Genomic DNA, 26,207 nt, shown 5'->3' on the forward strand with positions numbered 1-26,207 from the left:
TCGCAACAAAAATATCAGTCTACATTTATTCGTAATTGTTATAATATGTAAATTTGTACATAGATGCGTGTAGACTTACAACTTACAAGTACAACTATCAACTTTATAATAAAACAACTGTGTGCTAAACCCTTTTTAGGGTTCCGTAGTCCTGACAAGGAACCCTTAAAGTTTCGTCAAGTCTGTCTGTCCTTCCGAGGTTTTGCTTGGAAACTATTGACACTAGAGAGCTGTAATTTTGTAGAGGTATGTTTATTAATCACGCCGACAAAGCCGAATAAAATTTTGAAAAAAAATTTTTAGGGTGGTTCGGTTCCTACATGTAAAGTGGGGATATTTTTTTAGGGATCCGTTTTCCAAAATATTAAAGTTTTAAGAGCCAATTTTTGAACGAGTAGCGCGTCCCCGCCTCTCTAAAAACTAAACTGTTGGCTTGAAAAATCTTTAAAAATTCACGATAATAGTGCTTTTTATAAACTTTCAAGGAAAACTATAACGGTTAACATAGATCAGTTAGTTTAACAGTAATAGTCGTTTTACTCATGTATTATAAATTTTCATACCTCATAAAAAATACTTAGAAATAAATATGAAAAGTAACTTTAGATGAAGTAATTGCTTGCTTCTGAAATATATTGTGTTAACGACGGACCACTAAGGAACCCTATACACTGAAACGCGAAACGAAACGCACTTGGCCAATTTTTTAATTTGTTGACTCTACATTCTGCAGAGTCAACCAACCAAATTGCGACCAAAGATGGTAGAAGAATAATCTTAGGTTTTTTACAATAGACGCTATTTATGTTGTCGTGTTTGGCACTAACCACAACCTCTTGTTTGGATGCAAATAATTATAATTTATTTGGATATCAAATAGATTTTTCCGGTATTTTAATCGACTTAGATGCTAAATCTTGTTCTACTAGCAAATTAGCAATGTATTTATAAAATTCCTATTTCGATACGAGTATTATTAAATTAAGTGATTAATAATAGCTATTTATAACATATTTATAAACTGTTATAGAGATATAAGATCGGCCGGGGCATATTGTATAGCAGAGCGACATACTATGTCACGGGCATGTTTAGAGGATAGATGATTCTTTACAATTACATAGGACACAAAAAACGAACTTGACACACATGCGAGTGGCGTCGATCCATCAAGTCAATCATTGCTGAGAGTACGATAGAACGTTTAGTGGTAGAAAGGGATGACTTTAAATGTAAATGATCACAAGCAGGTAGGTAAATTATACATATTTTATATATAGAAAATCTTTTTAGTCATTCAATTTCATTTGTAGCTTTCCTACTCTTTTAACAAAAGCTTCTATATAAGAACGAGGGGCCATTTGTGTAATTATAAAGGTTTTTATTTATTAAATATGGTCAAAAAAGGTTAGATTAATATATAAATGACAATTTGATCTGGCAAAATTGCGGACTGACACACGCACTTGCGTTGCGATCCATCACGTGCAATCGCGGCCGCTAATGCCTTATCACTTATCACCCATCCTTTTACGGGATTACGATAAACATACTGAGTATGCAGTGCGTGCGATAATTATATTTATAGATTAATGTTGACGGATTGCAGAATTAGCACGAAAATTTAATTTTGGCGTTTCAATGATCGATTAAGAAGTTAATCTCTTTACGTGCATTAGAAAGTTTGTAAAGTTATAGCTAGCTGCTGATGTGTTCTAGTGTACATCACCCATTCACAAACCAAACGTCGTACATTTTACCTGTATTGTACCATTCGTAAGAACGTTAAATTACATAGAAATGTCAAATGCGTCTTTACCTACCAATATTGGAAATACAAATATTGAAATTAAAAAATTATATCCGCTTCAATCAATCAAAACATAAAAAGTTAATTCACGATAAATATAATTACAATTCTTTGTGAGCCATGAGAAAAGTGGCCTAAGATTGACAAAACAATAAAATGCTTCCTGAGACTTGATGCGAGTACGTGTTATTGGAGGAAAATGATGACAAAATTGACACAATTTACTTATTATAAAGATATTACGTCTGTTTGTTTATTTGCTATGACGCATGGAATATTAGACTTTTAGAAAAACTGTTTTTTTGTAGAACTAAACCACAACAATCATAAACCATGGTTTTATAAAAACTGCATAAGCTGTGAAGTAAAACCCATTTAGGAAATAATGCATTTCAGTAACTAGGCACCCAATAACGCCTACTTATTGTTTCAAATACTTATACTTAACAGACTCTGAATACAAGCTAGAGCTAAAAAAATGCATTTGTATGAAAAACATTTTAGTAAATAACAATTTAAAAAGAGCTAGGTAGCATAAATAAGCTCAACTTATGAAGTAAATCAGAAACTATGGTCAACGCAAGATGATCAAACATATTATTCCTCATATGAAATTAGATTATCATATAATAGGCTAGTTGCCTAAAAAAATTTTTTTAGTCCGTAATGTTTAATATCAAAAAATATTGGACACATATATTTTTATTTGTCAATCTAACAAATAATTACATAGTTATGGTGCGTTGAAGTTGCGCACGACGTCACAACGTGCGGCATTTTTAAGCAAGCGTTGACGTCACGGGCCTCTTCTTATGAACTTTGGGGCGCTTTATCTCTTTAAATTTTCATTAGTTTGAAAAAGTGAAAAATACGTGTAGAGTATTTTTTGATAAGTTAACTGACGGACTAATTAAAACTCTTGCTTTTTGACCCAGGCAACATCCCCATTAACAATGATTTAAGAATCTTCTATGCAACAGAAGACGGCTTTCACAAAAAGCCTGTAACTAAAACTTAATCAATCATTAAAAGCAGTTTCATGATTGCCTAGCCGAGCTGTCACGGCCATGACAATGACTCGCAGCTGCGGTATAATGTGTCAAATTGCCAATTCGATGCGCGTGCGTCACTGCATTGTCTACTGAACTGCAATTATAAAGTTATTAAGTAATGATATGTTATTTATTGTTTACTTCAGTGCGTACTGAATGCGCTATAGAATAGTCTAGATTTTAGATAATTAGATTGTATTTAATTCGTAGATCCACCGAGAAACCATATAGGTACTCGTTAGTACTTCTTTATAATCATGATGCTTTTAATTATGAACATGCAACTCTATTATAGGGGTATTTGCAGGTCACCTTGGCCGAAATTCAAGATAGTCAATTATTTTCAGCAAAGGTGGTAAAATGATCCATATGTTCCGATTTTCAATAGATGCTTACACAATAATATAAGTGTGCATTTCGTTGCTCAGTTAGTATTACAAATTACAGGTAGGAAACTTCAAATTACAGAATAGTCCAGTAACAAGCATGCTTTAACATATAAAATAAACACAAAATGGAAAATAACGTCCGTGACAATGACAGTGAGAAGCGGTGACAAAACTCCGCGACCAGCTTCTAATCAATTCGTATATTATCACCGATTCACTGCCGCATCTAAGTTAAAATACCTATGACTTAGTTTGAATTATTTTATTTGTCTGTCGATTTAGACAATATGATGTCATAAACCTATTTGTTGTGTCGATAAAACACGAAAATTATTGTTGCTTTGTCGATACGAACTACGAAATGTTAAATGAAGCAAATAAGTAGTTATTTTATTACAATTAATAGTAAATTATACTGTTGAAAAGTGCTATTTAAAGCTTACTTACATGACGATAATTGACTTTATTATTATTGTAAAAAATAAATGTTGGGACTGTAGTACTAGCTCTATTTATGTGTTTTTCTTTATCTCTTTTTTGAGAAAATTGTGATACCTATATCTATTCATTTGAATTTGTTATCCAATATTTCAAGTCAATAAGACTTTAACTAAGCACCGAACCTAAACGTAACTTTCGCTTCGCCTCTACATAAAGGGTGCCACCTCACCTTTACTCTTTTTTTGATAATATTGAATTTTTTCAAAAATGTGTCCCATGCTTCCTCAAATACATTAAGTATTATATCATAAATATTTTCCTGAATAAGATGGAAATGTTATAAATAAATCAAAGTTAGGATAATGAAGCGATCACGCGCAGCAACGGCCGTGACAATGAACGTCGCACGCGCCGGCTACACGCTGGCGTGCGGTGGCCAAGTGGACACAATAAGCTGGACAAAGACCCTTTCTCTTTATTATCTGATTGTTTCGATATCAAAACAAATGCCGTAGTGAGAAAAGTATTTTGTTTTAATAAATTAATAATTGTCTCCACCTTGTCACCCACCTACTTACGAGTAAAACAATATTTGCTTTTTTCCTGCATCTATCGCGTTATTTGTAATCATATAAGCCACAACCCTGGTATCATAATAAATGAAAGAAAGAAAGAAAGAAAAAATATTTATTTGACACACACAAATGAGACACTATAGGCATCGTTCTATCATAGCTTAATACGATAGACTCTAAATTAATAAATTGCACCAACTATCACAACTATAGCTTGACCTCAAGCTATAAAGAAAGAAACGGCCGTTCTCATCATACTAAATTCGCACCGGGATAACCCGCAAGCTCAGTATTAAAAATTGTGACTGCTCAGGTAAAATTAAACGTTTACTTTGTCTCTCGGAAACCAAATGCCTGGTGACTCTACACGATCCAACGCGACGCTGTTAAGCGGTCAAATTAACTTACCGCCAGCCTGCCAATTGCTGCCGCCAATAGTAAAATAATAACATATATTTTGCGCAACATCTCGCCTGCTTATGTAACCCGCTCGGGAATGTAAAACTGGAAAATAACGGAACTTACATTGCTCCAGGTTTACGTTTAGCGTTATTAAAATTCTCAGAATACGAGTACAAGTCTTTACAGTTGACCGAACAAATTGTGACAGTTTTTTGAACCTAGTCAAAGTAGTAATTTCATAATGAAAATAACACTTTAGGGCCTGTGATAGGATCGATTCGCATATCTCTCTCTATGTTCGTAAGTTACAAAGTTACAATGTCTACATGCACTATTTTCATCAGCGCTCTAAGACAATGTTTCATTTATATACTGTGATGTTTATATGGCGCATCTTGCATGCAACAGTTTATTGTCTCTCTAGGTAAGGACGCACTTTCAATTGTTTATTATTATGTATATTATTATCCTTACCCAGTCTTGCTTAAGGTGGTGTGGATGCGTGGTTTGCTTTTAATTTTGCTGACAAGGATCATAATTAAAATGCACCATACATCAGTATCTCATGCAAACGACGCTGCACAGTTACGAGCCAACGGGTAAAAGTTAATATTAGAACCACTACGAGAATATTTATGTGGTTTCTACAGGAAACAGGATAATGTTAATTTTGTACATTATCATCAAATGCTGATAAGGAATTAGTCAGCCTGAAAACTAAGACTGAACAAGGGCAAATTATGCACCTAAACTAAACTATATTCGTAACCAAAACCTTATTTGAATAATTTGGTTCATTTGAAACTTCATTAAATACATTTTATCGTGTCATTTAATTTACACCATGAGTAAATAGGTAGGTACTTATCGAAAAAAACGTTGACTAGTTGTTAAAAACGCCTTAACACACTACCACTTAACGTGTGGCTGGCTAACTCATAATTGGACATTAATTAAAATTACGCACATAAGATAAAGTTATAGCTAAGCTCATAATTTTCTTTTTATTAGAATATAACGCTATCTGTAATTATCATCAGATTGCATCGTAAATCTCTAGAAAGTTTTCCACTCTTACTTAGTAAGATTCTAGAATCTTCGATTATGGTCAGTAGCAAGCTAACCTTATGAAAAAAAACTCTCACAAAACTCATTTATTTATGCAAACAGGCTTTTAAAAACCACTTTTACACGTCTCAGTATTAACCCTACCACTGCTTCGGGACAATAAATGGGCCAGTGTTGAGAAGAAGCAGCACAAGAAACTCAGTAACTATTGTAAATACAAATAAGTAGCTAAGAAATGCAATCAATTCCAGATTAGTTCAGGACATGAGTGAGAATCTTGTGGAACTAACGACGATCTAGTGCCAGCGGGTATGCTGGTTGGTTTCCGCGTAAACACGGCGTAACCTAAACCTTCACGGTTGACAGTGGTCGCGGGCCGGAGCGTATCTGACGTGTGACATTGGAGGGCCTTGAGACGCTGCTCAAGTCACAAACTTTATGCTTAACGCTATAGTCCAAGATTCACTCAGAATCGACACGAGTTGGCACCGCCTTGCTTCCGAAAAGGTTTGTAAAATGCAAGGCGATTGAATGATTCATAAACTGCTGAACCAATGAACTCGAATTTGCCGAATGGAGCCATTTGAGAAGAAAGAAAATCTTGCAACAGTAGTTAAAGCCCACATACGTGTGTACGTAGAAGATAGTATCAACCTGCGTAATCCTCAACTATTTTTACTCGCTGTCAACTTTTAAACGCAATGTTGTTTCGACCTGTGTGTAGTTGCACGCTCAAGCTTTTCATCATCATCATCAACAGCCATTTATAGTCCACTGCTGGACTACTATAGTGGAGGGTTTTACCATAATCCCCACGCTTGGCAGGCGGATTGGAGATCGCAGTTTAAAGATTTACTTTTTGCAGAGAGCGCTGCTTTTATATTATTTATACTCTTAAAAACGCTAGTGCAACTGCTTGTGGCTTGCACCACACATTAAGATTCGTAACGTTTGTCGCCGTCTGCGGCGCAGCGCCGCGCGTGCAGAATCATAATAACTTCGCACGCATTTCCTTAATCATCGTTTCTATTGTTTTGCATAATTAGATGTTCTTAAATGCATGTCAGATATTTTTTAATTAACAAAGATACTTTGCAACTTGGGTTTAAATGGAAGCCTTATACAATTGCGCGTAAATACCGGTACGCGTACACGTACTAGTATTTTGGTAGCGACAACAAAGATGGATTAGGATTTTTAGCAGATGTAAATTGGATTACCATAAAGTCTATAAATACTATAAATCCATCAGTAGGTACAAGCAGATTCACAGCTATATTATTTTCTATTGATGACTGTAGGTACTCGTATACGTAGTAAAAGCAATTTATCGATACCTACATTAAAATAAAATAGAACAACCTAAGCTATTACAGATATTTATAATCGCGCTTAATGAATGAGAACAATCGCCATTTTCATTCATTTCATTACAACAAACTCATTGAGTATAATCAATGGGACCATTGTTAATTTAGAAACAAAAGAAACTAAAACAAATTGCCATGGCGGAGTTAGCATGTAATTTTCTTAAAACAATTTCATTGTCTCAATTGCTTTCACTGTTGTAATTGATATCTAAAGGTATGATGCTATCACGAAAATTTACCTTAGGTACCTACTTATTTGCAGACATTATTGCATTAACTTTTATAAATGCGGTATTAATCAAATTTCCAAATCGCTATAAGAAACTAAAAAAAAATTACAGTCCTCGATTCACACACACCAGTAACATAAGGAAGGCATTTGCAATTTTTTTCTGACACCTAGCGATGTGGGTTCGGTTAAAAAACAAACATACCTACATAGAAGCTGCTAACTTTTGACAGTTCCACGAACATGTTATGTCAAATGGCTTGATCTGACAGAAAAAAAAATGGGTAGCTCACATGCGCGTGAGTTCTTTTTTTTGCAAAAAACAGACAGATATAAACTTAATGTATAGTACTTATTCGTTTTATATTATACTTAATTATTTTAATCAAAATAAAATACAATGACCTTAATCAAACGCGTGTTTTAATTTAGCGAAGCTATACCTATAAGGTAATATATGTACAGAAAATTATAAGTTATCCGGTAAAAATGAAATGAGCATAAATAAGTACAAAATGCGTTTCTTATGTTGGGTTTTCCCACAACATAAAACCGTGTTCAGGTATAAATTTAAATCAATTAAACGTTCGCAGATCTAGGAAATTGGTTGACGCACGTAACCCATAACTGGCGCCAACCGAATAAACTTTCTTTTCCGGTCAATCTTTTTGAAATAACTCTTGGAACTGTTTAATTTAATGCGTCATAAAATATTCATGACTTATCCTTTTTCCTATCCTAGTTCATACTGCCAATAAGATTGGCAGTAGGTAGCAGCCCAGAGTGTCTGTCCAATAACACATACCAAGGCGTCATAATGAAATTTCTCTATATGTAGATATGAACCCACCACGCCTCGGATGTTATCACTTATCCCTATTACTCTGTCACTATCAATTTGCAAAAGGTTAAAAAGTCACATAGGCGCAATGATTTGCTTGGAGAGATATACCAATGTGACTTAATCGAAACGAAATAATTACTATCTTTCTTCCAGTGTTAAATACGGTGCCTGGATGCGAGCGACGCAGAACCGGTATTTGTGGAAATCCTTGCGGGAGGCCTTTGTCCAGCAGTGGACGTCTTTCGGTTGAAACGAACGAACGAACGAAATGCTGTTAACAGTTAAATATACAAGCTACTACATATTTCTCTGCTCTCAAGACTAATACTATCTTAATATAGAAACGATCTCCAAGTAAATCATTGCGCATCATCCACAACACATTGACAGAGAGCAACACACATTAACCGATACCGTAATTGAAGCTTTTAAGTCTCATAATGCATGCGCCTGCGCCTCGATTGCCGCCTCAATGGAAACTAACTGCGTCACACTAATTTGAACCTACGCATCTTCGAAGGCACTCACGGGTATTGACCTAGTTTTGTTTGATTTGAGAGTTTTATTACAAATTTAAAGTATAAAATAAAGTAGTACATATTATGTAAGTAATTTCTGTACCTTAATTAGAGCTTTTAAATTATCTACAGGAACAAAAGGATTTTGATGACGGACTCATCAATAGGTAGAGTGATAGAAGAGGAAGGTTACCTCTAAAATAAGGCGATGATTTTTGAAGAGACCTATAGGAAAAATCAAGCCGTCTAGCTGGGAGCTTTAATAGAAAAAAAAATAGCCTAATGTTTGAGAGGTAATAAAACAATTTATAGGATTATTTCGCTCCTTAACATTTGGTTATTGTATGCTAGTAAAGGTCTACAAAACTGAATAGTTAATAATATTTAACACCCATCAACTGACATATTTTTAGAGCTGTCAAAATGGTGTTTCTAGAAAATATCAAAGCGTGCTCACATTCGCCTTGCACTTCTCTTTGATGATTTCCGACCTATTCCGTCGAGTGTTACCAAAGATCTGACAATGAACTGCTATTGTAGACATTATTTGATGTGTTTCTATTTTTAAATAGTATTTTTCGATTAATTTGTGAATGGTATCATTTCACCCAGTTTCATTGGTACAGTAAGATACCGCAATTGATAGATATAGAGTTTTTGTGTGCGGTTTTTATACCAATTTGATCATTTATACAGTTAGTAGCACATATTCATTAACTGTCACTGACTGTCACAGAATAAAAAATAAATTAAGGCTTTTAATTTAACTGTGCGGACTAAAGTCGATGTTATCGCCCCATGGGCACTTTGTTGGATGAGTTAATTAAAATAACAAATGAATTTCATTATGGTAGGGATATATTTTTACTTCTTGTTACACCGAATTATAAATAGAATGTGGTAGAATGAGTCAAACAATTTGTCACTGTCTATTAGCTAGATTAATAAGCTGGGTGTAACTAACATTTTTCATTGTAATATTTTCAGCGAGCCTTTTGTTCACAAGTTATAAGGTCACTTGCGTTTGTAAACGATAAATAAATAGATGGCAAACTGACTATCTAACCTGAGTAATGACTCAACTAGACAATGGTCTAGACTCTATGCTAAGTAGGTATATAGCCAAAAATATATTCTAGGTCTATCTTTTGTAACCTTTATTGCATTAACTGGGTAAATAACCTCTGCAGCTCTGTGCACAGACCTCTCACATAGTTCAAAGTCTACATAATAAGTAGAGATGAAACGGATAGTCGTTTGGCCGGATACCGGATACCGGATATCCGGCCAGCTGCTAGGCCGGATAGCCGGATATCCGGCGGCCGGATAGTTGGCCCATTGTCTCATTGCATGTCGTGACGAGTTTAGCGCCGCACAGGTGATTCGAACGCGATCAGTAGTGGAACGCGACTAGACTAGTCACACTTTTCGAAAATCGAATCAGTCCGAATAGAATGTCAGATTTTGCCACTTGTCTAGGGGGCAGATCAATTCGGGCGATTTCGGTTGCCATAGTGAGTGTGTGATTGAATAGCGAAAATTAAATTAGGTTACTTTCTGCGTAATCTGACTGAACTGCATCATGGCATCTGGTCGCGCCCCACGGACTCAGCGTCTCCCAGGATGGTGGGGGCACGAGTGGGGGCTACGGTATATATGTATAAACGTTTGCGCGCCTCGCGGGGCCCTTCTTTGCTCACGAATCCATACTGTCGCGGTTTCTACTTCCATTGCTCTGTACCTACTTAAATATTTAATAGTAAACCTGTTATCCACCAGTCTACTTAAGTTGTTACTTATTCAAGAAACTTAGAAGTCCTTACACACACATACACTTTTGCTGAACTATTGATCAGCATCAGACCATCAGTGAAAAAAGATCCCCTATTTTATTTGGCAATATTTCGACATTAACAGATATTTACTATTAAATTATGTATTCGTCATTAGAGTGAATAGCCCAGAAAAAGAAATTAATTAAATTTTTAAAAGGCCTTAATATGGCTTTTTTGTACCTTTGAATAAAAGCCGTCATTATTATAAGCCATTTTAATGATGTTTACCTCAAAGATTAATGTATTTCATTTTATTAATAGGAAATTGTCGTAGTTTTTTAATATCCGGTATCCGGCCGGATAGTGAGTTAATATCCGGTATCCGGCCGGATAGTAAATTTAGGCCGGATATCCGGCCTACCGGATAGTTACCGGATATCCGTTTCATCTCTAATAATAAGGCTCAATATATCTGACTGAAAGCATAAAGAATTAAAGATGTTCTGCGAAACACAGTATATCGGTAAAACTAACACATAATATACCTACAGAAGTAATAAGTGCAAGTTCTACTATTTTAAGCTAGGGTTCTCTTGTCTTCACTAGTTCTTTCTAGGTATTCTGCAATCTACTCTACTCGTACATCTGATGACATCTGACGGCATTAACCACTAGAACATTTATAGATCGCGCAATTGTCGGCCCATTTGAGACTAGCGTGGGAGACTTTTTGTCTGCCTATTCCTTCCTTTTCTATTTTTAGCCTGTGACACAACGGCTACAAACGGGTTACTTGCCAAAAAACTCTTGTCACTGTTCGCTCAGTCGTTAGGTTAGTTAACTGCCATTGGGAACATCGTGGACGTCAATCTTCATGTATTACATACTCGTAATATGATTAGTTTTATTTTAATTGAAGCATTCTAAATAAAACGCTAAATATATCTAGAAATATTTACCACTTGAAAGCGAAAGGTCATTCAAACAAGAAAAATGTTCACCAGACATGAATTCTTGGTTTACGAATGTATAAAAAGAATACATTTAAAATATGATGCGACCAGCGCTATTATAGAGCTACTACTGCATTACAAAGGCTTTACAAACCTCACAGTTGCATTAACATGTTATGCAAATTAAAGTTTACTAGAGCGTCTCGATTCAGTTCCCTATGATATGGCGATCCCTTACACCGCGGTATAATAATGATGCAACTATTATACAATGTCCGAAGGTAGATCGGAAGGCGAAAGGGAGACAGTCTACTTTCTAAGATGAGTCCTTTCACTGGTCAAGTTCAAAGCGAAACGCATTCTTATATCAGTGTATGAAAGTGTCTTATCGATTGTTGATTAGATGCTCAAATTGGTATTGATAAAAATAAAAACAAACTGCATAAGCGCGGTTCTTAGACAGTCGTATATTTATAATTAATTGCAGATGAAAGTGCTCGTTGAACATCAAGTTGAATAAGGTCTTGGAGCAAATGGTAGTAATTTAAAAATGTATATAGCATACAAACTCTTGCTTAGGCATTATAGACACATGTATGCTATGCGGCGTGTCTCAGTTTTAACCTCTAGTAAAAAGATTCAATTGGTTTGTTTACCGGGCGATGCATTGCAATTTTTGACCGCAGTATTATTAGATCAAGACGCAATTGAGATGTTTTCGACTTTAGTATTATTCACCATACCCATAACATCTATCTTTTAGGTACTTAGGTAATATTTAGACTCTTTCTGCCAAGACAAGGTGATCGTCCTATCTATAAACAAAGTTCGTAAAGAAAAGCATTGGGAAATAATTTACCAGTTCTGTCCAGCAGATACTGGTAGACTGATGCCTGTTTTCTCTTTCCCTAACATTCCCACATAATTGGTTTGCACGTGAGAAAAACTATCATGTATTGTATTGCAGTTGCCGTAGAAAAAGTATAATAGAGGTGTCATCGAATCACCTGTGCTAGTGATTTCTCACCGATACAATTGTTTGCCCGCATTTTGACGTGCGCACGCGACCTTAGTAGGTACTTTGCATACATTAAACATAAATTTAGCTTTTTATTATTTAGCTATGATAATTCAACTTGCAATGATCATAAAACAAAGGCACTACTGTTTATGCATTTAAATTCTCGATTCAATGCAACTTTGAAGAAAAGGATATAAATAAAGACGTATAATGAGATCTGTGTTTTTTCAAGAGATTGTGTTTAAAAGCAAATAGAATATGAAAACAACATCTGCTTATCGTTTGCTGTAACTGCAGTATTAGCGAGTTTTAGTAAACATATAAAATAATTTCAAAAATATCTAAATATAGCTCAGTGAACCCTATTTTATTTGTTTGTTCAACTGAAAAATGGGTCAGCGGATATGTCCATCCGTCGGTAATGATGGCATTTCCCAATTAATATAACTCGTGTCCAGCGGTTTGGAAATACGTGGTTTATATGAGTCCGATCCGAATCCGAGGTCGATTATAGCTTATTTTGTTATACGGGATTCAAACCCTCCACATTTAGGTGGTTTTCGCCACTATGCTAGAGGACTGTAAATTTTCCTGTATGAGTGCATTGACCATCATCATCATTTCACCGTAGGACGTCCACAGCTGAAGCTGAAGATAAGCCTCCCCCAATGACGACGAGTGCATTACGCATTCTCAATTCGATATCATGAGCTCAAAGACAATAGCCCCTTAAGCTAATTCCATTGCGTAAGTGCAGTCATGTCATAAATAATACGTAATCGATATGTTGTTACTATGAATTTTCAATATAATTATTTTTCAATTTAAAAAAAAACGGGCTACTTTGCATCAGACAGTCTATTACAATGTCTTCAAAACTTTGATTTGATATGTTTTTGTCAGAGCAATGCAATGTAGAGCCATAAAGTGACGTTATCGAAACCAAATCAGCTGTAAAGTGCACTCAACTGTTGCTAGATTTATGGGTTTGTTTTACAAGTATGATAAAAACTAAATTATTGCAAGCATTTACGTATATTATTTTATTGTTCAGTGCCTTCCCATTTGATTGTAATGCAACAATCTCTAGGATGCCTGGAAGGAGTTATTATCTGTCTTAAAAAAATCACTTAAGTATTAATTAAAACATCTATAACATTTGATCTTAGCATTAAAGAGCTTTTTAAAAGCCAACTTACAATGAATGAATTTGATTACCTACTGTGAATCAATTTCCAAGACCTTTACACACTTTACAAAGCCTTTTCTTTAAACATGTACGCTTGGTCGTGGTGACATTGAATATTATCGCGAAGTTCATCAGTTATCATCTCTGTAGTAGGTAACGAAGATTATAATCGTGCTTTAAACCTATTCTCGTAAACCATAACCAAAAGTCATAAAGCAAGTTGGATATTATGATAATGCGCATCTGGCAGAGTGTGTTACATGAGAGATGTTCTTAACGAGTTAGTTAATCTTAACTTACGTGTGGTGTTACTTACTTAAAATATTCGGCCCTGACTGACTGATTGTTTCAGAAAAAAACTTAGAAAACTGAAACTTGGATCCTTACGAGTACCTAGTTGTGTCTCGTTTATTTTATACGATTTTTGCTAAACTTTAAGAAGGGACATTAGAGAAACTGTGTAAAAATCCTTAAATCATTGCCTACTGAAAGTGTTGATCATAAGAAAAGCTTGAGATTTTCTAGATATTCGTATTATGTGGGGTTGAAAATGGGCGAGGGATTAATGTATGGGATATCTTAAAAGTAGGAACATCAGGTGAGATACAGGCCAAGAGCTTCCTCGTTGTGGATAAAAAAAACCAAAAGAAAACTCCATAAAACATGACAAAATGCGAGCAGAGCCGCCGACAGCAGCTAGTGTGAAATAGAGATGGTGCGTTTATGATCAGTGTGTAAATTACATGCGAATTTCCAGAAGTTTTATGGCAAGACAATTCCCGTGATAAACAGACGTGTGTACGAACAGCAAAAAGTGCGTAATTTAAGAAACATGACGTTTGTTGTTCATAGGAACATTTTTACAAGCGTTTTACTGCATCTTCAAATAAATATTCTTACTCATGCATTAATATACCCTTCGTTTGAAGACAGCTTTTCGTACATCATCCAAGAATAAAGAAGAATAGTATAGAAAGTTTCAGCGATGTTCATAGAATTAAGAAGAACAATAGAGTGGTTTAGCAATTGTGCCCAGTATAATTGTGCCCATAATCTATAGGATATTTATTGTAATGTGCTTGGAGAAAGTGACCATAATCGGTTGCATTCTAGAGTGCATGTGCCAAGGCCTTGAGGCATGCGGCACTTACCGAAAAACTTTTGGAATTTGTTCTTGGGCTTGGGTTTGGGCTCGGAGGCTGGCGCGGCATTGCCCGCTTCTACATCTGCAATGATACTTACATGTAATAAATATACAATACATAGTTACCTATACAAAGTCGAAAATATTTACTTAAAATATTATGTATAACTAGCTGTGCCCGCGACTTCGTACGCGTGAAAACCCGTTTTCGCAACATTTTTCATTGTTGCTCTATTCCTATTGATCATAGCGTGATGTTGTATAACCTATAGCCTTCCTCGATAAATGGGCTATCTAACACTGAAAGAATTTTTCAAATCGGACAAGTAGTTCCGGAGATTAGCGCGTTCAAGTAAACAAACAAACAAACAAACTCTTCAGCTTTATAATATTAGTATAGATAAGTTATATCACTAGATCTTTCCTTAACTCAATTACACTTTCTTCCGAGAAAAGAAAGCAGCTTTTATTCACTTATTTCTTTAGTCTTTAATTTACAACCGATTTCGTTTCAGCCAAATGACGTCCTCTGTCGGACAAAGGCCTCTTCCTAGGGATTCCACAACGACTGGTCCCGCGCTGCTCGCATCCAGGAAATTCCCGCGACTATTTCCCGCAATCAATTTATTGCCACAAAATTCCTTAATTGCTTTTGAACTTTCTATTTAGATAAATAATTTCTATTTAGATATCCGCCCATAACGCCCCCTGTTGCGCGCCTTCTTGACTGGTAGCCTCAATATGGTCCCGGTCAAGAGGGCGCGCAATCCGCAATCTTCATCGTGTTGGTTCCCGCTGAAAACCAGCTTCTCGACATGGCGCTTGTTATGTCGCGAATATAGCTGAGCGGACGCCTCTTCAGCATAGCTTGTAGTTTAATGTTTAATGTTATATGTACGGTATTTTTATTTTATTTTTCTATGCTGAATAAAGTATTCTTTTTCTTATTCTATATAATTTAAAATAAATGAAATTACATGGGAAAATGTCGTTGTTTTTGGGTATTTTGATGCTATCGGCCATTATAGCTATCGGCCACCAACCGGCCATTGTAGAAATCATTGCGGGAGGCCTATGTTCAGCATTGGACGTCTTATGGCTGGAAATGATGATGATGATGCTATCGACTTTACGACATAATGATTACGTGTGCTATTACTGAAATACTGTAAAAAGACGTTCGTCATAATATTTTTTATATTACGTAGTAATATTGAAGATCGATTAAATCTATCATAACGCACCTAACGTACACTTGTTTTGTACTTTATTGATGTAAAAAAATAGTTTTGTCTTCCATTACCAGTTTGTCTAAATCTGGTTTGGTTGCATTTAATAAATATGTTTTATCTTTACAATATGTAGTATTAACATTAATTTAATTATTATCAATTGCGATCAAAGTCTGATAGCAAAATAGATATCAGAATAATTATTTTAGCGATAATAAACGACTGCAAGACATACCAGCCTGCATATTTTGTTCGCATAATATACTTTGATCACTGATACGCTTTTTTTGATCTGTGAACCGTTCTTAACTCTTGGCCATAAGCTTCAAAGTCCCACAGCAAAGAGTTTAAACATCCTTCTGTCCAATATTTCATTCAACTTACCCCGTTATTATTTATGTCGACGATGTGTTTAAAGTCTGCGCGATATAAATTATTTTCACGGTTGCTAATCAATATCAGCATAACACTTATTTTGAAATATGGTTAATATAGTATGAAAAGAAATCGATAAGACTTTTTTTGATATTAAACACTTATCAAAAATATAATATGATAAAAAATGGACCTGCCTTTATACCTGACATAAAATATATGTATCAAAACGCAACAATTAACCTAGAAATTAGCACGGCACTAAAGAAATATATTCAAAACTGCCACGCGGTCTCGTGCTAGATGGGCGTCTTAAAGGCCACCACCAGGCTTCTATCAACGGGAGCGCGTGGTAAGTAACTTGCTTCTGAATGTATGTAACTTCCTACATTTTTATATTTTTTATATTTTTAAGCCGGCAGACAGTGGTGACTGAGTTTGTTGCGGCGCTTCTTCTCAGCACTTGCCAAATGTTTGTCTCGAAGCGCTGGTAGGGCAAAAAAAGAATGAGACATGTATAGGCGAGCTTCTCTTCTCCTTAAGAGCATTTGACGATTTGCAAGAACTAATTTAATTAGTCTAAACAAATAAAGATAATTTTGATTTTGAGTGGTACATTCGCCATAATTATAAAATTCATTTCGCTATGCGTTAGCGCTACATATACTTGCAAGACATTGGATAGTTATTCGATTTATTGGACGTTAATAAAATTAAAAAATAAAATCATCAGAATACAGCAGTACATTGCTGGACACAAGCTTTCCCTAATTCGTGCTATTTTGCCCTGTCTTCTGCCAGTGGCGACTTTAGTCTCTCTACTTACAATTAATTCGAGGGTGTCCTCTACGCTGGCCCAGTCCAAACAATAATTCTAATGAATGTGACATTCTAGACATCTTGAGGCGCTTAATTGACTTTCAACAGAATGACGAAAACAATCTTTTAAAATCCTACTATATACGTTTTATATGCAAAGCTTTGTATGGTGTTCAATTGGCCTGTCAAAACCTCCGTACATAAATATCTCACTATCACTCTCTAGTGATAAACGACTCACAGCTCAGTGAATAAAACATATTTTGCCGCAAAAAATGTCTAGCCATTCGCAACGCTATTTTTAGTTAGACGGTCACGTATAAGCTTTGTTTTCGAAACAAAAAACATTTTAAAACTATCTTGATCGTGCAAAAACAATGTTTACCAAAACAACGAACGTTTTTACACCTCTTAATAATGATTAAAATACAGTTTAAAGCCGAATTCTTTTCGGTTTTTAAACATAATTGTTGTCAGTTCGTTAAAATGATTGGTTTTTTCTTATTTCACATGCCTTCTGGTAAAAAATAATATCAAAAGTATTCATTCTATTTTGGACCATCTTTGGGTTTCCGCAATTATACCAATGATGATTATAATGGTATTAAATCTGGCTGTGTTCCATGGAAAGCGATATTTTTAGTATAGATATCACGTAATAATATTTTCATTCGGCAATAAAATATAGAGTAAATAATGCATGCTCGCATGATGAAAATATGACTCAACAACATTCAAATAGATGCTACATCATGACTGTATGAAGTAGTTTTCCATTGTATACTATATTTCGTATAAAGTATAGCTTAACATACTTTACAGGCTTTACGTTACCTATCAATTTTCAACTAGAAACTACGTGGTCTTAAAAAATTCATTAGATTTTTTCTGCACTGTATTTAGCACTATTTACTTTGAGGAAACGTGTGGTTAAGTTTATACATAATGCCTACTTAGGTCAGACAATAACGATAATGATATTGATGAAAAAATATAATCGAAAAGTTATCGTTTTTATAATAACTTCGATTTGTATTTATGTTCAGTGATTTAAAAAAGTAAATTGACTTATCTTTTAAATAAATATATATGTACAGACATCTCATTCGCGGAATATATTGATTGAAATTTAATGGCTTTCTTTATTGTTTCATTCCCAAATGGAATACAGTTACGCATTTTAGTTTATTTGCACTTTGTTTAACCTTTAACTAACCACTTGTTCAATCAGACGTTTCGTTCTTCCGCACAAACAACTATTGAACAAATTGGTTTCTCTTTCGTCATATGAATATGACCTGTAATCTTCTTGGCGATACGACACTTTGATTAGCGTCGTTCGCGATTGTAACGCATTCCTAAGAATCTGATACGAATGTATTCACGGTATTTTATCTTGCTAATATTAATTGAAAGCTGATTGACACAGTAAAAAAGTAATAGATTAATACGGCGCGATTTATAATAAGTGCGTATATCGCGGAAACTACTATAGCTAGGATCAATAGTTTGAACAATAAACTTAAACAAAGCACATTAAGGCCGAGTTGCACCACCTCATTTTAACCGTAACAACCGGTGCTTTTTGTATGGAGTTTGACAGATTTTTGAAGTTTGTCAAAGTTCATAAAATGGTGCAACTCAGCCTAAGTCCCAATGGAAAGTTACTTTCATTGAACTCGTGTTGAAATTACTCGTAATTGATCGAAATTCGATGTGTACTTCCAATGCAATTTGAAGATGAAATAATAAAGGCCCTAAAAAGATGTGGAAATAAACAAAGCCTCGACTTCACTGCATTGTTAAAGGCTACTCATATAAACTAATCATTTTGTTATGTTGATACGTATCAACGAAGGTGATGATGAGACGACGATCATTTCATCCGCAAAATGTTTTCGTACAGCAAGGTCATATCCTATTAAAACTGTGGCATCTTGTGGGGATTTAATAGAGGAGATTTTTGGACAAAAATTAGTTGTTGCTGTGGTCTGTACAATACTGTAACTGCTGCATCAGAGCGATCAAAACACGACGATCCTTCCTCGTCTCATTGCCATAAGCCGAAATCTGTCACTATTGTGCTTGCTCACATCATCTGCATTATTGGTAAGCAAGAATTTGATACAGTCCATCTCCTACGAACAAGCAGTCACTCGAGCGAGCATTCTCTAAAATGCCGATAAAAACTCTTTGTTCGCAGAAATTCGCAACGCGATCGCGCGAATTTACATTCGAATTCAAATTCAAAAATTCATTCATAGCATGTTTTGCACGAGGCATGTTACAATACATGCATTATGATAATAGTTATGTTATTAATAGAGTAATTTACGTCAAACGTACTCGTTGTACTAATGAAGATGTTCTTATTAATCTCCTATTAGATCTCTATTATTAATATAAAAAATAAACATTAAAACGCGTCATCTACACGGACTTAATGAAACAATAATGACAACGTGACAATCTCATTAGTGTCGATTCTGTTTCAATAACTATCATATAATACAGTTTATTTCAATACTCAAAGTCAGTTAAAGTAATCACCTACTATTAATTTGGTTCGTAAACCTGATACGATTGTGGAAAGCTATTGTTTTAGGTTGGAAAACGAAAGTAGTGCTGAGTTCTTTAAAACGTGGACATTTCTATTCACAATTTTTTTATAAAATATAGAACTCTAATAATAAAACCCCACAAAATTTTCACAGTTGTTATGACTATAACTTAACAGCCAAGTTTTCCGTTTAGCCAAGATCTGCCAGTTAAATTTGAGGTTTAAAATTGTTCTAAATAGAAATAGATTAAATTAAATTGAATATTGTGTCAAAATCAGCTGTACGTTTAAGTTTCACATTCTGTCAAAGTCCACTTTTGCATGCCGTGGCAGCCTGTAATTAAGATAGCACCTAGTCCTAAGACAAAATTATGTATGTAAACCCCTTTGCTTGAATTTGTGTCTGTCTTGTTGGTTGTCCTAATTAAATAAATAAATAAATAAACAGGAAACTGTATAAAATAGGAAATTAATTATGTGACAACAATACTTGTTATATTACTGGTTTCAATATTTCCCAATTTAAAGACACATTTTCGGTGTAAACAGTGGGTATAATTAACTTTAGGTAATTAAATTATAATTTAAGCCTATACGCACCAAAACATTTTTCAGTATTCTTTTATTGTGATATACTATATCACGCGCAAAATCATCAATTTACAGTCGACTGAAAAACAAATTTGGGTGCAAAATAGAATTCTATTGCAACAACATAAGACGCTACATTGTAGAGCTAAATGTGTTGTCGTCTGTACACGTTAAGCTAATGCACGAGTTTTTAAATCATCGAACCTTATCGACCGATAATGTGGATTATGCACCAGGAATTTAGATTATTATGTCATTATTATGAGCCCGCATGAGGTACATTCCTGAAGATAACCAGGTCAAGCCTACATACAGTGGAAAAGACAATCCTCCTTCGTGAAAATTTATAAAATAAAAGAACGCACGCGTCACACGGGACTATTACCATCACTGCCACTGGCTTCTGGCTTGGCCAGGATCTATAGGGTGTCACTGACAGTCAATAAAAGTTAAACCAAGGAGGGTCAAAGTCCCAGTGAAAAGTAAAACTGGACATATGAACCGCAAATTATCTACAAGTAACCACTGCTGACGTTGTTGTCTGGACACTAACTACGAGAATATTGGCAGTCATTATTGAAAGATATCTTAAAATTGATCTTGAACTCTACCTATGAAAGATCTTCTTTCACAACGTAAACAAAAACTCACATACCATTTAACCAATGCAATTAGACCACATGAACTCGTTACTTAACTCGTTTTTGTAATAATTAACTAATTCGTTTTATACGCTAAAATTGCTACCCACAATACCATACCATAGAGTTAATTAAATAATTGCCACTGTGTGTACAGGCGACAGCACATCATGCTTTACATATTTTGTTCCAAAGTCGATCGTATTACAAGTAAATAAGATGCACAAAGCTGTAGCTTGAAGTGCCATCCATCCGTACCGCACGATATCACAAAGCTATTTTTAGAGCGTAACAATGTCAAAACATACGTGAAACGAAAATTATTATGTCTTCCATTGTAAAATGAGTATCAAACTCAAATAAAACACTGTTGCATTTTATGTAGCTATACCTTTTTATTTATTAAATTTTTTAACACATATTGTGTGTCTGTACTAAATGTATGGAAGCTGGATATTTCGGATGATCCGGTTTATTCTGTAACCCATTATTGATATCGTTTGATAGAGCTCGTGAAGCACTTTCAGGATTAGTAACCAGTTTTTCGATATCTTTCTACGATTTCGATATCGTTTCCACCCTGTAGTGATGATAGTTATAAATATTATTATACCTACCTAAAGTAATTTAGCTGTTCAGTTAATCTAATAAATTTTGACACGTTCTACTGTTTTCAGAATGATTGTATCGTATTTGTTACTTACTACACACAAGGAAACTTCCTGTACATAACTGAATATTATTAAGCTTGTTATTTTATCATCAAAAATACTTTAACACCAAAAAAATGTCTGTCGTCCTAGTTAATGTACCAATTAATTCAATTTGGTGAGTCTCACATTTTCACCAATTTGGTTTAATTAGGACACGCTTTATTAAGGCTGAGTGCACCATCTTACTTTAACTTTGACAAACGTCAAAAATCTGTCAAACTCCTTACAAAAAATACCGGTTATAGTTAGGTGGTGCGGTTACGGTCAAAGTTAGGTGGTGCAACTCAGCCTAAGTCAACGCTGAAATATATTACTTCACGAAACATAAAATATTTTGGTGCTTAGGTTGTTATTAAAGACAAGTTATAAGTATTCCAAATCGTAAATCATGTTTACCATTTCCTGATATCTAATCTAAGCGACTGTTAAAAATAATCCTACTGTAATAAACTAGTTGATAATTCTTTTTCTAACGTCTAATTATAATCGTTCATTAGGGTATTAACCTGATAATTGAAAGTAATAGATACTTTATTAATTATCACATATTCCTTATATTATCTTAATGGTTAGACGGCGATCGATGATACGCCTCACCTATTTCTTCTTATCAAAATTATTTTTACAGCCAAAACCAACAATCACTGCTTGGATCTAAACACAATAGCAGTGGCTGAAAAGAATCCCATTGTTATCGTATCAAAAAACTTTGATAAAATAACTCACTTTTTATGTATAACCTTGATAATGAAAACTTTTTGCAGTCATGTTTGAAAAATCAGATTAATTCAAGCCTGAAATGTTATTTTAATGCTAACCAAATAGGGAGTTACAAATATACAGGGTGGTTTTACACTTAAGTATGTCCCAACTGGAGATTAAACCCCGAAAGTCGATAAGAGGCTGGGTTGCACCATCTTACTTTAACTTTGACAAACGTCAGAAATCTGTCAAACTCCATACAAAAAACGCCGGTCATCGTTATAGTTACGGTCAAAGTTAGGTGGTGCAACTCAGCCTTACTCTTTTAACACTGAACACTTTTTGAACTCAGCTTTTTGATAAGGTGGTAACTGAATCAACAGATAAATATTGAATGAGTACCAGTTATACTAGGTACGATTGACTTTATACATATTGATGTCTATCAAACTTTTCATTAATGTAAGTAAACAATAACATTAATAGTTCATTACCACTGGAAAGACACTTGTTGTTGTCAATCAACGAACAGTATTCATCGCAATTAAAACACTGAGCTCTATTATTTTTATCAATTAATTTAGTAATGAAGTGTTTACGTCGAATATATCAAGTAATTTTCTTATGTAATAATTTCTTAGTGACAGTCGCAAGTCACAATACTCACAATGCATGTTAGTGTTAGGTGCAAGTTATGTAATTGCCTGTCTTTTCAAAATAATGTTTTTGATTGCATTTGTAGTCATAATAATTCTTATTTGTTGAAAATGAGACAATTATTTTTTTTGTTTGCAACTTTTATCACAGAAATGGATGATCAATTTTTTTTTATTTAATTTTAGCTAGTAAATGGAAATAAAATATAACTTGAAGACATATTAATGAAATTAATTCAGTTTCAGGAATAAGGAGCTCATAAATCTGAAGGCTTCTGATGGACCTATTTATTTTCGCTGTTGGCCTTTGCATAATATTCACCCACGACCGTGAGAAAGGAAGCATATTTATTTACTATTTTCATTTATACCTACTGATAGGTACAAGCAATATTTAAGTTTATCTTAAGATAAAGATCTCTTAGCTTCTGTTTGCGGAGGTCAGTTTGTGCTAGATAGCACCGCAAATATTGGACAAATATGACGCAAGACACATTTTTGCATGGAGAATGGAGAGGCATTTCTTTTATTATTAAACTAGCTTTCCGCCCGCGGCTTCGCCCGCGTGGAACTTTATCGCGCGCGTCCCTGTTTAAAAAACAGGGATAAAAACTATCCTATGTCCTTTCCTGGGACTCAAACTATCTCTATGCCAAAATTCATCAAAATCGGTTCAGTGGTTTAGGCGTGAAAGCAAGACAGACAGACAGACAGAGTTACTTTCACATTTATAATATTAGTATAGATAGTATAGAATAATAGGGTATAGATTAATTAAAAGCGAGAGTGAATAGGCATTTACAGGGCAGATATGTACTAAGACCGCATCTCACTTAACACCAGGTGCGATTGCGGTCAAATACCTGCCTTGTTATGCATAAAAAAAACATAATAATATAAGTCAACATAGTATTATATTTTAGGTTGAAATAGTTATAAATGTGATATTGGATACACTTGATATATCAGGCACGTAGTGAAGTATATTTGGCGAAAATAGCTACTTATGTGATATCGATACATTTGATAATATCAGGTATGTTGGACCTTTTTATTACCTAAACACCCCCACCACTTCCAGTCAATTGCTGATTTTGAGGAGATTTAAAGATACCAAACTGTTTTCTTAACTTATCTTATAGGATAACAATAATAATATTTTTTGTGTATTTTACTGGTTTCATAAATATTATAAGAATTCTTGGAATTTGCTAGCCATGGACTAAATAGATAGATATTTATTGAATAATGAATTCTATGCCTGAAGATCCTAAGTTTGTTTATTGTTTAATCCTGCCGATTTTTTATTTACTATCTCCTTGTTATCAATCACACCTCAACGCCAAAAAATTGCTTAATGATAAAAATACAATTAAGATATGCCGGCTGATGTTGTAATCAAATTTAATTAATCTACTACAAGTAATTCGAGCTACAGTGCACCGTTTTTGACGTTTATTATCGTAATTAATATTAATTTTAAAATTTACTCTATTATTTCCAACAATAATATAGTATTTTATTCATAGTTATACTATTAATATAAATGAAAATGTATAAAATTTAAATAATATTAATACCTCAGTGACACAAATTATCATTAGAAAAAGTAACATAATAGTATGAAATAACTTCCACATTGCATTAATATTACGGGTATTATATTATTCGTAATGTAAGAAAAAAATTAAACACTCACTTGCGTTTTTAGTTGCCATATTTCTTCAGGAAATAACTCGACACTAAAACTCGGCACCAACTCGATTCGTAACGCGGCCCGCGCGATCGTCTCGTAGACCGGTGCTACGATGCGGGAGCTACGACGTGGCCGCCCTGTTATATAGCCCTAATATTTATCAGAAAGCACTGTTCTTCCAAATTATTTGGCACGTGCACCCCGCGCAATGTCTCAACTAAGAATGCGAGTGTCACTGTTCCAGGACTGGGTGGTGCAGATTACCGTGCCTAATAGTGATGGATGGTGCGCGTAATGTGGGTGCAAGATAACGCGCGGAAGACCGAAGGAGGCCGATGCTGAATGATGTGTTGATTACGACGATGATGTTCGGGGGCGTTTAATCAATTTATACGAGTACAATGCAACAGACCAGGGGTTCCCAAAGTTTGCGCCGCGACGCCCTGGTGCGCCGTACATACATTGTAGATTGAATTTTTGTTTCTATCTACCAAACCTACTACTACTATCAACTATCATTATAGGTGCCTATTTCTTTCGACTATATCTTTTTTAAAGGGTGACAAATACTTTTGTAACTGCCCCGCGGGATGAAAAAGATTGGGAGCCCCTGCAACAGATAGTTCGATGTGAACGTCATAGTGAGCTTGAAAACAGGAAAACTGGTTGTTCATGGTAGTAGGTAGGTATCTAAACATTCAAAATTTCAAAAATTATGTCTGTAATAGCTACAATAGGTAAACTTGTTATCACAAAAACATATCAATCAAAACTATGCACATTGATTGATACGGCAAATGCATGAGTGGTGGCATTTATATTATATTTTATACATAATAAAACTATTGATAACCACCATTTTATGGTTGTTATGAGGAAGAAAGGCCCATGGTAGTTTATTTGCAATTATTTTCATTCAAGAATGCTCTATTAATTACATAATTGCCATGTAGAAAATAACTTACGCAATATTTTATGAATTCGACATCGCATCACGAAAATGCTGGCCAATATGCTTGACAATAAATAAAAACTGATTTATCAATATTTATCAGTGACACTTAAAATTATACATAAACTTCTGTTCTAGTACATGCACGTACTACAATAACGATAAAGCTTATCGAATTAAAAGATTATGCTGCACATTTTCGTCAGTAGTTTTATTATGTGCCTATCAGTGAAATGACATGATAATTAATAGCCCCAATTATGTGCTTCTGGTATTTGCTAAAAATTACCTGACCTAGGTTAGATTACCTACTTTATTTTAATTTACAAGATTTTAATACTAAATAAATAGATAGGTAATTCAATTCTATGATTAATGAAACTGCGAAATATATAAATAAAAATAATCGTTAAATGTGTTCCTAAGCAGAAACCTCGGGAATCAACAAAACGGTGATTTACGAATATTCTTGCAAATGTTTTAGTGGTGA

General features: G+C 34.5%; 1 protein-coding gene across 2 annotated transcripts in view; it reads right to left on the reverse strand.

Annotated features, from left to right (window-relative positions):
• The window catches only part of Drip (aquaporin homolog protein drip), a 75,178-nt gene extending 50,063 nt beyond the window's left edge, over positions 1–25,115 (reverse strand). Inside the window, exons 1-2 of one of the 2 annotated variants that reach the window (XM_028313573.1) lie at positions 24,769–25,115; positions 14,788–14,862 (exon numbers count right to left, since the gene is read on the reverse strand). In XM_028313573.1, coding sequence (XP_028169374.1) covers positions 14,788–14,862; positions 24,769–24,787 — 94 coding nt within the window. In that variant the 5' untranslated portion in view covers positions 24,788–25,115. The remainder of the gene's footprint in view (positions 1–14,787; positions 14,863–24,768) is intronic. The other variant, XM_028313575.1, reaches the window with a different exon arrangement.
• Positions 25,116–26,207: the final 1,092 nt, after the last annotated feature.

This window comes from Ostrinia furnacalis, unplaced genomic scaffold, assembly GCF_004193835.3.
Source record: "Ostrinia furnacalis isolate ACB-3 unplaced genomic scaffold, ASM419383v2 OfSCF4279, whole genome shotgun sequence".
Taxonomy (NCBI): Eukaryota; Metazoa; Arthropoda; class Insecta; order Lepidoptera; family Crambidae; genus Ostrinia; species Ostrinia furnacalis.